This window comes from Macrotis lagotis, chromosome 5 (genome assembly GCF_037893015.1).
Source record: "Macrotis lagotis isolate mMagLag1 chromosome 5, bilby.v1.9.chrom.fasta, whole genome shotgun sequence".
NCBI lineage: Eukaryota > Metazoa > Chordata > Mammalia > Peramelemorphia > Peramelidae > Macrotis > Macrotis lagotis.
In genome coordinates, this window is record NC_133662.1 from 12,753,537 (window position 1) to 12,766,463 (window position 12,927).

At 33.1% G+C, this 12,927-nt stretch overlaps 1 protein-coding gene across 1 annotated transcript in view; it reads left to right on the top strand.

Moving 5' to 3' along the window:
- The window catches only part of LOC141523566 (dynein axonemal heavy chain 8), a 412,522-nt gene that overhangs the window by 142,988 nt on the left and 256,607 nt on the right, over nt 1-12,927 (top strand). The window contains exons 29-33 of the mRNA XM_074236848.1: nt 774-1,009; nt 2,181-2,285; nt 8,608-8,721; nt 9,900-9,962; nt 10,888-10,988. Coding sequence (XP_074092949.1) covers nt 774-1,009; nt 2,181-2,285; nt 8,608-8,721; nt 9,900-9,962; nt 10,888-10,988 — 619 coding nt within the window. The remainder of the gene's footprint in view (nt 1-773; nt 1,010-2,180; nt 2,286-8,607; nt 8,722-9,899; nt 9,963-10,887; nt 10,989-12,927) is intronic.

A 12,927-nucleotide genomic window follows, 5' to 3' on the forward strand; every position in this document is an offset into this window, starting at 1 on the left:
CTTATCCTTCTCTGTATTACATATCACCTATTTCAGTGAACTCTGTTCTAATTCTGTATGACTAAATAAACCAGTCATTCTGGGCTGGACCGGACTCAGTTCAGTTCTTTGGCAATTTTAATTCATTTAATTGTTAAGAAAAGAAGTTAGCAAAATACTTAGCCTTTGCTGAGAAAGATCTTGAAAAAAGGAGAGCTGAGAACATATAGACTTGAAACAGCTGAGCAAAGCAATATACTATCAGAATCCACCAACCAAACATCAGAACCTCCTCTGGCTACCTTTGTGACTGTTTTGTCATCAGGGTGTGTGCCAGTGATACAGATAATCTCCTGAGCTAACTAAATCTCAGGATCTCTTGGGGAAAATTAGTCCAATTTGCATTGGGCTAAGTGATTAGGATACTTTTTTCTGTCACAGTGCCAAATAATTTTTTGACCAAAAAATGCTTTTTGATAATTTTTATAGTGATATAAGATGGGGTATTTGTGTTTGTTTTTTTCAGACTCTAATTTTTTTAAAATTAATTTAAATTAATCTTTAATTTTTGCCATATTTTATTCTATTACTGTGAGGCCAGAAGAACAAAAATCCCTTTCTTCTTACTCTTTAACTTGTTATCAAGTAGTAATTTCACCTTTGCTAAAGATCAAGGTTACTAAAAATCTTAAGAGATATTAATGTATAAAGTAAAATAAATAATTATAATTTCATTTTCTGGACATTTATATAATGAAGAAAATAAACTAAATAGATTTCCTTGTTTTTACTAGATCCATTGAAATTAGCTTTGTCAATTGAAGCTAAAGCATGGAAGATGTTACTCTGTCGATATTTGAATGAAAAATATAAAAAGAAAATGACTGATATGATAACATTTATAAATGAATATTTAAAAAAATTATCTAGACCCATTCGTGACTTAGATGATGTCAGATTTGCAATGGAAGCTTTGGCCAGTATACGTGAAAATGAAATTCAAATGGACATGACATTAGGACCTATTGAAGTAAGAAACTTAAATTTTTGAAATAATAATAGTTTGAAAATAGAGTTATTTTCTTGCAAACTACAAATTGACTAGCATTAATTTCATACCAGGCTACTACACCTCAAGTAATTCTCCAAGGAAGACTAGAAATAGACAAGTTAAGAATAAATACCAGGTGGGGAGCTCTGTCCTGGCCTTTATACATGATGGGTTTATATATAACAGCTCTTTCTGCTATTATGTGGTCAGTTACCCTTACCTAAATCACATTCTGTATTTCTTCACCATAAAAGATAACTTACATTGTGTTTTCACATGAGTGAAGAGAATATTTATCCTGCTTATTATTTATGAGTACTGTCATGATAATTTTATATCTTTGATATGCTCAGATAATTTTTATAATTTGGATGGGAGATTAGGACAATTTCTCCTTGTAAGGAGATTATTGAGCTAGTTGGAACCTGTTACATAGGATGCAAAAATTTACTTAAGGACTCAAACATTCCTCAGACAAGAAGTCAAAAAAAGAGGTAGTTAAGACTTGAGGAAGGATTCATCTGATACAGATAATACTATAAAAACGTGAATATTTCCTCTCAACCTATTGTGAGCCTCTAAATGTGGTTTAATGTGTAACCTGGGTTAGTTTACCTATAGAGTATTTAATTATAATTGTAAGAGGAGATGTATCAAATCATGATTCTGATTAATTTAAGTTATTCAACTTTTATGATTATTGAAGAGAATGGTATTATAAATCAATCTTTTAATTATTATAGCCTAAAAGAGTATATGATATTGCAATATGCAAAAGAATCCTCAAGTCACTCTTTTTTGGATTAGAATCCTAATTTTCGTTCAGGATTATTTTTCTACCTTCTGTGCTAAAATATTCTAAAATGAGGGTTTTTAACCTCTCTAATTTTTGTATTGGGGTAGATTTATTTTGGCAGCACTTAACCTACCACACAAGCTCAGAGGAGATATTTCTCTTATAACACTATACATTACTAAAACATAACAGGAGAAGCACATTTTTAAGAGAAGCACATTTTCTTAGGATTATTTGGAAAGCATTTTTGACTTCCTTTGATATATACACAGAACCATAGTTTCTCAAATCTTTTTATTCAAATCTTTTTATAAGTATCTTAGAAATAAATGAAAACTTTCCTTCTTATTCCAGGAAGCTTATACCATTTTAAATAGATTTGAAGTTCAGGTAACCAAAGAGGAGTCTGAAGCAGTTGATACACTAAGATACTCATTTAACAAATTGCAAGGCAAAGCTGTAAGTACGAATTTAGTTATAATCTCCCTTTTTTGATTATCACCGAACATGAATATGCATTTTATGCTGTTTGGTTCAATGTTAAATATATTAAAAACTTGGCAAATGTTTTATATCCTACAGGCCAAATGCATTAAAATGAATTTTGATAGGGGTGTTCATATCCTTTAATTGCACTAAAATTTCATGGCACTGAATTATAAGGATAGGGTTAAAAGATTGTTAAAGCACTCAGTGAAGGGGGCAGAGCCAAGATGATGGAGAAAAGCCAGGAACTTTCTTGATCTCTTCCTAGCTTCCCTCATAAACAACATTAAATCAAGCCTCTAAACAGATTCTGAAGTGACAGTACCCACAAAATGATAGATTTGATAAATTTTCCAGTTTAAGATATCTTTGAAAGACTTAAGAAAATGTCTGTCTCACTTATGTCAAAGGACTGCCCACTGCCAACCAGTGCAGACAGGTGGGGTGAAGGTAAGATGGCAGGAGACTCTCAGCTGCAGCTCAATTCAGCAGGCCAGCTGTACAACAGGTCAACTGTCAGGGTGCCAGCCCCACTAGATAAATTAAATTTCTAACCTGGAACCCAGGTACAGCATGCAGCTAGACTGAACAATCCCAGGGCAGTGGGGAAATCCAAGAACACCTGAGGCCCCAAGGTGAAAAGTAAATGAGCAGGCCTCTGGCATGCTGTTCTTAGGCATAGCTTAGGGAAGTATCCCCTCTACCCCAGGAAGAATTCAATTTTATAACCAAAAAGTAGGTTAAAACATGAAAAAGAAACAGAAAAAAAAAAACATGTCCATAGAAAGGTACTAGGGTGACAAGGAAAATACTGTCTCAGTAGAGGACAGTGGAAAAAAATTTACATGTGAAACCCTAGAGGGGAATATGAACCCATAAACTCCTCTTGGAAGAGTTTGATTTTTAAAATCAAGAAGTAAAATCGGGAAAAGATAGATATACAAAAAAGAGTCAATAGCTTGGAAAGGGAAGCACAAAAATTGAAGTAAACAATTCCTTAATAATGCAAAGAACCAAATTGAAAAAAAATTCACTGAAGAAAACCAACTCCCTTAAATGTAAAATTGTTCAAATGGAAAAGAAGTTTAAAAAAAGCCAACTGAAGAAAATAATTTCTTAAATATTCGGCAAGTGGAAACTAATGCCTCTATTCCTGAAGAAATAGTCAAACAATTTTTTTAAAGTGAAAAAAATAGAAGAAAATATAGAATACCTCACTGGAAAAACAACTGACCTGGAAAATAGATCCAGGAGAGAGAGAAATTAATTTATCCAAAAAAGAGCTTGAACAACATCTTTCAAGAAATTATCAAGGAAAGCTGCCCCAGAGAGTAAAATAGTCATTGAAAGAATACAGCGATTACCCCTTGACAGAAATTCCAAAATGAAACTCCAAGGAATATTATAGCCAAATTCTAGAATTATCAGGTCAAGGAGAAAATAATGTAGGCAACCAGAAAGACACAATTCAAAAAAAGGAACCACATGATTACACAGGACTCAGCAGCTTCAACATAAAGGATTGAAAGACCTAAAATATGATATTCCAGAAGGCAATAGAACTTTGCTACCAAGAATCAACTACACAGCTGAATTGAGCATAATCTTTTGAGGGAACATAAAGACATTCACAAAATAGGGAACTTTCAAACTTTCCTGATGAAAACAACAGAACTAAACAAAAATTTTGATGTACAAATATAAGACTTAAGACATATATAAAAAAGGTAAAGAGAAAAGAAAAAAATGTTATTCAGTAAGACTATAGGCTGTTTCCATCTCTGAAGAAAAAATTGATACTGCTAACTTGAGACTGTGTCTCTATTAGAAGGAGTACACTTGGAGCATGTGGACATAAGTTAATTTTGATGCAATGATATAAAAACAAGGCATTTAAAAGAGGATCTAGGAAAAGAGGAATAATAATAATAATAATGTTTGTCCTTCATTTTTTTTTTAGGTTTTTGCAAGGCAAATGGGGTTAAGTGGCTTGCCAAGGCCACACAGCTAGGCAATTATTAAGTGTCTGAGACTGGATTTGAACCCAGGTACTCCTGACTCCAAGGCCGGTGCTACACCACCTAGCCACCCCTTGTCCTTCATTTTCAAGGAAGATCACAACATTAGGGAAGTGAGGTCATGACAAGCATGTGAATTGGATTTGAGTGAGGGGATAATGTATTATATCAGCCTCTCTTTCTCCTCCAGAGTCATCTGGGTCCAATGACCAATATATAAATAAGGACAACTGGAGATGGTCACAGAGCTTATAAGTGGCAAGTGTCTGAGGCTGTATTCGACTGTCTCCTGATGCCAAGGCCATTGCTCTATCCACTGTGCCACCTAGCTGTCCAGGAAAAGAGGGGAAAGGGGAGGGAGAATGGGTAAATTGCATCACATAAATAACACAAAAGCTGATTACAGCGGAGGGTAATAATAAATAATCTTACTCTTCATTGGATTTATCTCAAAGAAGGAATAATATCATGCCCTCATTTGTGTTTAGAAATATACCTTACCCTTCAGGGAATCAGCAAGGGGAAAGAAAAGAATAGAGGAAGTGAGGTGTTAGAAGGGAGGTAGAAAGGAGATTAGAATAGGGAAAAAAAATTAAAAACAGAAGAGGCCTGATAGAAGGGAATGCATATTGAGGGAAGTGGTGGGCAGAAGCACAACATTGATTAGGAGAGGGGTAGAGTGAAAGGAGAGAGAAAAGTACAAATGTGGGAAATATAGGAAGGAGGGAAAGAGAGTTAATCATTACTGTGAATGTGAATGGGATGAACTCTCTCATAAAAGGAAAGCAGATAGGAGTGTGAATTAGAAAAACAGAATCCTCTAATATGTTGTTTACAAGAAATACATTTTAAGCAAAGAGATACACACAGAACAACTTAGAACTATACCCAAAGGGCAATAAAACTGTATGCCCTTTGCTGCAGCAATATTACTACTAAGTCTACATACCAAAGAGATAATAAGAAATGATTAAAAACTCACATGTACATAAATATTTTTAGCATTTCTTTTTGTAGGGGAAAGGAATTAGAAATTGAGGGGATGCTTATCACTTGCGGAATGATTAAACTGAATGGTATATGACTATAAGAAATCATGAACAAGTGAATTTCAGCAAAGCCTGGAAAGACTTGCATGAAAATGATGCTGAAGTGAGAAGTACCAAAAGAACATTATACACGTTAACAGCAACATTATGTGATGAACAATTACGATGGATTTAGCTCTCCTTGGCAGTAAAATAATCAAAGACCATTCTAAAGGACTTGTGATAGAAAGTGCCATCTATCTCCAGGGAAGGATCTATGGAGTCTGAATACAGACCAAAGTATTCTATTTTCACTCTTAAATTTGTTTTTTTTTATTTCTCATGATTTTTTTCCCCTTTTGTTCTGATTCTTTCTTTCATGACATGACTAATGTGATAATTTATCATGTTTGTACTTGTATAACCTATACCAGATTACTCACTGTCTTGGGGAAGAGGGAGGGAAGGAAAGGAGGGGGAGAGGGAGAAAAATATGGAACTCAAAATCCTACAAAAATGGACATTGAAAACTAACTTTACGTATGATTGGAATGGAAAAATGTAAAATAAAAATGTCCATTGGTTCTTATACTCTCCTCTTTTCCTAGAATTCTGCAGTCCAGTTTCATTGTCCTATTTACTATGCCTCATGTGTGAAGCTCCATCTCCACTTCACTCTGTGCTGTAGGAGTCTTCATGGCAAGGATTGTTCTCCCTGCTCACAATCCCTTTTTTACAGTCCATGATTTCTTTGGAACATCAGATCAAGTATCAACTTTGTCAGGAGGCTTTTCTTTTTCTTCTTAACTACTTTGCTAGTATTTCCCTCTAAGGTCACATTTTATTGTTCTGTTTTTGTATGTACAAAATGATTACCACATCATAGGAAGGCAACAGGATTGCAAATTATCCACTCCTGATTTGAGTAGGCAGTGATGAAAAATAATAATAATAATAATAATAGTAATAATAATAATAATAATAATAATAGGAGTCTTTCAAGCACCTGTAACTGGAATGAGTACATTTTAAATCTTTTAACAAAGATCCATTAAAGGGCAGTTGTGCCAGCAGCCACAGTAATTTCAACTCCATAAAATATATTAAAGTTGTTCCAGTGACCTCTGGTGAACTCCCATATAGACCATCATGTGACAAGTTAGCCTTTTCATACTATTAAAAGTTTGTCACCATGAAATTAGACCATTGAAAGAACTTGATCCTCTACCAAAGTAGGATATGAGAAAGATCTTGACCCTAAAAGGTCAAGGTCTTTCATTCATCACTGTCTTGATGATGGGTCACTTGGGCTCACATGTGAAAATGAGAATGGCATCATTGCACAATGTCCTCTCACTTTAATCAATCTTATTTACAAGTCATGACATGATTTGGTCATCTTCTATATTGAAAAACAATTATTACTATTCTTCCTTATTAAATATATGTGCTGTATTCCCCATTCTTTTGTAAGCATCTTGAGGGTAGTTTCTTTTTTATTTCTCACTTATTGACATTTTTAACATTTCAAAAAAATATCAGAAACAATAGCAAGGTATCTAATATATGTGTGTTAAAAATTGACAAAAAAGTTCGGTAAAAATAGCTAAGGATGTTAAAGGAAGATTTTAAAAAATAAATTCAGAGGAAGGATGAGTTTATAGGTGGAGACAGCAAAACGTACCATCCCACATTAATCAGATTGGCTAATATAGTAAAAAAGGGAAATGACAAATATTGGAGTGGTTGAGGAAGTAATAGGACACTAAGGTACTGTTGATGAAATTGTGAAATGATCCAACTACTCTTTGAACAATTTGGAACTCTTCCCAAAGGACTATTAAGCCAAGCAATACCATTACTTGGTCTGTAACCCAAAATAAAAAAAAAAAAGTAAAAGATCTATATATTAAAAAATATTTATAGCAGTTCTTTTTTGTGTGTCAGAATTAGAAATTGAGATATTCATGAATTAGGGAATGGCTGAAAAAGTTGTGGAATATGCCTATGAAAGAAAAAATAATGAGCAAGATGAGTTTAAAAAACTGCAAAAATTTCTATGAACTCATACAAAGTGAAGTGAACTAAACCTGGAAAACAACATACGCAGTTATAGCAATATTGTATGATGTTTTATGAATGACATATTTTTAATACAGTGATCCAAGAAAATTCTGAAGGACTTATGATGAAAAAAGTTAGCCATCTCCAGAGGAAGACTTAATGGATTCTGAATGTAGATTGAAGTATACTTTTTGAACTTCTAAAAATTTATTCTTTGGATTTTTTGGTGTGTTTGTTTTCTTAGCTAATATGGAAATATATTTTGCATAATGGCATTTCTCAGGAGTGGAGTGTGAAGGGAAAGAAGTAAAACAGTTGGAGCTCAAAATTTTGAAAAAAAATGCTCAGAATTTTTTTTACAAGCAATTGAGAAAAATATATTTTGGGAGATTTTCCAAAAGTGGTTAAAAAGAGCCAGTTGAGAATAAAATAACTGAATAACAAAAACAAAGACTATGAATTGGAAGTTTTCAGAAGGTGAAATTAAGACTATCTAAATCACTATTGATTAGAGAAATGCAAGTGAAAAATTCTGTGGTGCTACTTCACATGTATCAGATTGGCTATTATGACAAAAAAAAAGAAAACGTTAAATTTTGGAAGGGATGTGGGAAAACCGGGACACTGATGGAGTTGTGATACACCTGAAGGGCTATAAAACTGGGTATATGTTTGATACAACAATATCATTACTAGGTCTGTATTCCAAAGAGATCAAAGAAAAGGGAAAAGGACCTATATGCACAAAAATATTTATGGCAGCTCTTTTTGTGGTTAAATTGGAAATCATAGGTATGCCCATCAATTAAGGAATGACTGAACAAATTGGTAGTATAAATTTGTAATGGGAATATTATTGTGCCATAAGGAGTAACAGCCAGGATGTAAATTTTTGAAAAAAACTGCAGAAACTTACATGAACTGATAAAAAAAGTGAAGTGAGCAGAACCAGGAGAATATTTTTCTGAGTAAAAACAATATTGTATGGTGAAGAATTATGAATGACTTAGCTATTTTCAGCAATACAGAGATCATCTATTAATTTTGTATATCTTTTTAGTACCCAGTTCAATCTCAAGCACACAGATATTTCAATGTTGACTGATTTGACTGCATTTATGACTTAATATTTTGTACAACCTTGAAAGATTATAACTTTTTCATTAATATTTATTTCCATTCTAGTACTTGGTCCAAGATGAACTAGTTCAAGTTCAGCCCAAATTTAAAAGTGATTTACTTGAAGCAGTTGAAACTTTTCGTGAAGATGTAGCCAACTTTATAGAACAATACGAACGGGTACTTTAATATTTCATGCTAAGATATGTTGTCATGATTACATAAAATGAAATGGCTTTATTTGGGGAAGAGAATTGTCATTAATTTAAGATCTGGAGGGTGGACAAAATTTCTACTATTCTTTGTGCTCCCATGTGGTTAAAAAAAATCACCAAAGTAAAGAAGTTGTAATAACTGAAGAGTTGTCAGTGTCCTTTTTATGCATGTAATCATTCTATAGCTTCAGCAAGAGAAAGACTAGTTAGTGACATACCATAGCAATGCTTGAATTACTTCCTTTCCTTAAAAATTATGGATAAATGCTGCCTATTTGTAGGCAGAGGAATACCAATGCAGCCACCAGACACACAGGGCTCCACAGTTCAAATGCATTTCCTTCTCCATTGTGATATTGGGTTGTAACTTAAAGATATATCTAGAGTAATCATAGTCCTTCTAGACAGTTCATTAAAAAAATAACCTGAAGTTCTTAAACATATGAAATTCTCTTCCCCTATCACCAATGCAGAAAGAGGTGTGATAGCATATGGCTACATAGAAACTCATCCTCCACTTTTATTCCCTTTCACAAAACTTCGAAAAAATCCTTCACTTACTTATCCCCATCAATTTGGAATCTCATTACTTAAAAGAGTTGGGTACCCCATTGTTGACACTCCTCTAAAAGGTAAATCACATTTATAATAGTCCTTTTTTTAATCTCAAGTTGATTCCTTATTCATGACAAAATATTTCACATAATCTAATGGTAACTTGTGTTTTGTACAGTATATGAAATCAAAGATATGCCTCTTCAAAGGATTTCACATACCTTGAATTATATTGCTGTCCTAGGCATAGAAGTCATGGCAATTAAATTGCTGACAGAACTGTCAGTCACATCTTGCATCACTCACAGCTAAACTTGAAGTAATAAATCTTTAATAGCTGGCCCTACAAACTGGCACAGCACAAAACACTTTACTATATTTGATTGTCATTTTAAATTTCAGTCTGTCTTGTTCATCAAGCTCCTTTTGGAAATGTCAAATTTATAAGAGTAAAGAGGGTGAGAATTAAGACACTTTTTAAAAAGAAAAATATATAAATTGCATAGTTCATTCAAGGGGGAAAACAGACAAGGTAGTTAATAAAATATCTTGAGTATATTTTAATATATTTTGAAATACTTGTCACAGGAAGGACCCATGGTACCAAAAATAGCACCCCAGGAAGCCAGCAATAGACTACAGATATTTCAGGTAAAATAGTTTTGATAGAAATGTTGCTTTATTTCATTGTTAGCCAATTATATAATTTTTTTTAAAGGGACCAATAGGTAAGATTGAATTTAAAGGAAAAACATTGTGTATAAGGAAATGATTTTAAACTACTTGAAGAATGTGTACTGAAATAACATTCCATCTCATTTTATGGTATATATATATATATATATATATATATATATATATATATATATATATATGTATATAACTAAATATTAATTTGTTTGGCAGCCTACTTTTCTAACCTTGTCTACTATTACTTCCATACATGTGTCTTCCATAAATTCCTGATAGCAGTTTGTAGAGACAGCTGGTGACAGAGTTCAGATCCAGCTTCCAACATTTAATAGTTATAGATATTCATAATAAAAAATTCAAGACTGAGGTGCAAGTGATAGATATAAACCCTCCATATGTCCACTCTTGTATTGAATATTTTTTTCCACTGTAGTTGGTTATATCTTCTGGGCTCTACTGGCAAATAAAAAGTGAGGATATTAATAATGGTACCTATTGTTAGTTTCAAATGAGATAATTGTAAAACAGTTTCACATGGTGCTGGACACAAGATAGCAATAAATAAATGGCTATAGATATTCATAATAAAAAATTCAAGACTGAGGTGCAAGTGATAGATATAAACCCTCCATATGTCCACTCTTGTATTGAATATTTTTTTCCACTGTAGTTGGTTATATCTTCTGGGCTCTACTGGCAAATAACTTGGAGCTATCCTTGTACAGATGAAGCCCAGGAGTAGGATTTTTGTAGAGGATATGTAGCTTTTATGTCTGTAAATTTTTAAATAGTAAGATAAAAATATAATAAAAGTCTCTATTCTTATATTCTGAATCAATGGTATCTAAATAAATATTTGCATTATTTAATAATTTCCTTTAAGGCAAATTTCGATGATCTGTGGAGGAAATTTGTTACATACTCAGCTGGTGAACAACTCTTTGGATTGCCTGTCACTGATTATGAAGGTTTACATAAAACCAGGTAAATTTGGAAAACGTTTTTCTGTCATAGGCCGATTTTTTTTCCCCAATTGATTTTCTATTTTATTTTTCCAATGACATATTATGAAAGTTTTTCAGCATTCATTCACATACAAATATTTATGTTGCATAACTTCCTACCATACTCCCTTCCCACTCCCCTCCCCTCAATGGTGAATAATCTGGTGAACACTGTACAAATATATTTGTGTTTAACATGTTTAAAGATTACTCATTTTTTGAGGAATTAGGACTAGAGGAAAAGAAAGAGAACTATAAGATAGGAAAGAAAAAAAAATATGAAAAAATTTTTAAAAAATGAACATAATGTTCATTCAGATTTTTGTATATTTTCTCCGTTTTATTTTGTTTATCTTCCTCAGGATGGGGATAGCATTGTCCATAACTGGTCTCCTGGGTTATCCTAGCTCCGTGAACTGCTGAAATGAGCTGTATCAGTCAAGGTTGATCAACTTCCAGTGTTGTTGTTAATCTGTACAATGTTCTCTTGATGCTGTCCCCTTCACTCAGCATCAGTTCTACAGTTTGTTCCATGCTTCTCTAGTCTTTTATTTGAAGATGGAATTATTGGTTTTGTTTTGTTTTGTTTTTTTTGATAAGGAAATTTTGGAAGTCCTCTATTTTGTTGAACATCCATCTTTTCCCCTGACAGAATATGCTGAATTTTGCAAGATAGTAAATTCTTGGTTGTAATCCAAGGTCTTTTGCCCTCCAAAATATTGTATTCCAGTTGATCCTTCAATGTTGAAGCTGATAAATCCTGTGTAAATCTGATTGTGCTTCCTTTGTATTTAAATTGTTTCTTTTTGACAGCTTTCAATACTTTCTCCTTTATTTGAGAATTTTGGAATTTTGCTATGATAATGCTTGGAATTTTTATCCTGAGATCTCTTTCTGGAGGAGTTTTATGTATTCTTTCAATAACTGTTATGTCTTTTTTGATCTAGTAGATTTGGACAGTTTTCCCTGATAATTTCCTGAAATAAATTTTCCAGGATCTTTTTTTTTTTTGATCTAGGCTTCTTGGTAGACCAAATAAATTATTTCTCCTGGATCTGTTTTCTAGTCACTTGTTTTTCCTAATAGATATTTCACATTTTCTTCAATTGTCCCACATTTTTTAATCTTTTTGATGAAATCTTGGTGACTCATAGATGCATTTGTTTCTATTTGTCCAATTCTAATTTTGAGGGTTTTATTTTCTTCTATTTCCTTTTCCAGTTGGTTAATTTTATTTTTTGCTGAGTTGCATTCCCTTTCAGGTTGGTTGATTTGTATTTTAGATGAGTTGCATTCCTTTTCCAGTTGATAGATTTGTGATTTTGATGAGTTGCATTCCTTTTCCAGTGGTCAATTTTGTTTTTTGAAGAGTTACATTCTTTTTCGAGTTATTTTTACATTTAAAGGAGTTGATTTCTTTGGTCAATTTTTCATAATTTTCTTGCACGGCACACATTTCTTTTTTCCATTTTTCTTCTTCTCTTCTTTGGTTTTTAAATTCTTTTTTGTTGTTTTGTTTTTTTAGATTTTTGCAAGGCAAATGGGGTTAAGTGGTTTGCTGAAGGCCACACAGCTAGGTAATTATTAAGTGTCTGAGACTGGATTTGAACCCAGGTACTCCTGACTCCAAGGCCAGTGCTTTATCCACTATGCCACCTAGCCGCCCCTTTAAATTCTTTTTTAAATTCTTCTATGAGGTTTTAGATTTGAGTACAATTCCCACGTAGGAAATTTTTCACTGCTTTCTTCTTCTGAGGTGGCATTTTTATCATCTCTATGAGCATAGTAGCTTTCTATTGTTAGTGTTCTTTTAGGTTTTTTTTGTTGTTGTTCATTTTGATTGTTTGAGCTCTGTTCCTGAGGCATAGGGAGTAAAGGCCCAAGGTTTTTGTGCTGGGGCTGGGGTCTGGTCCCTGGCT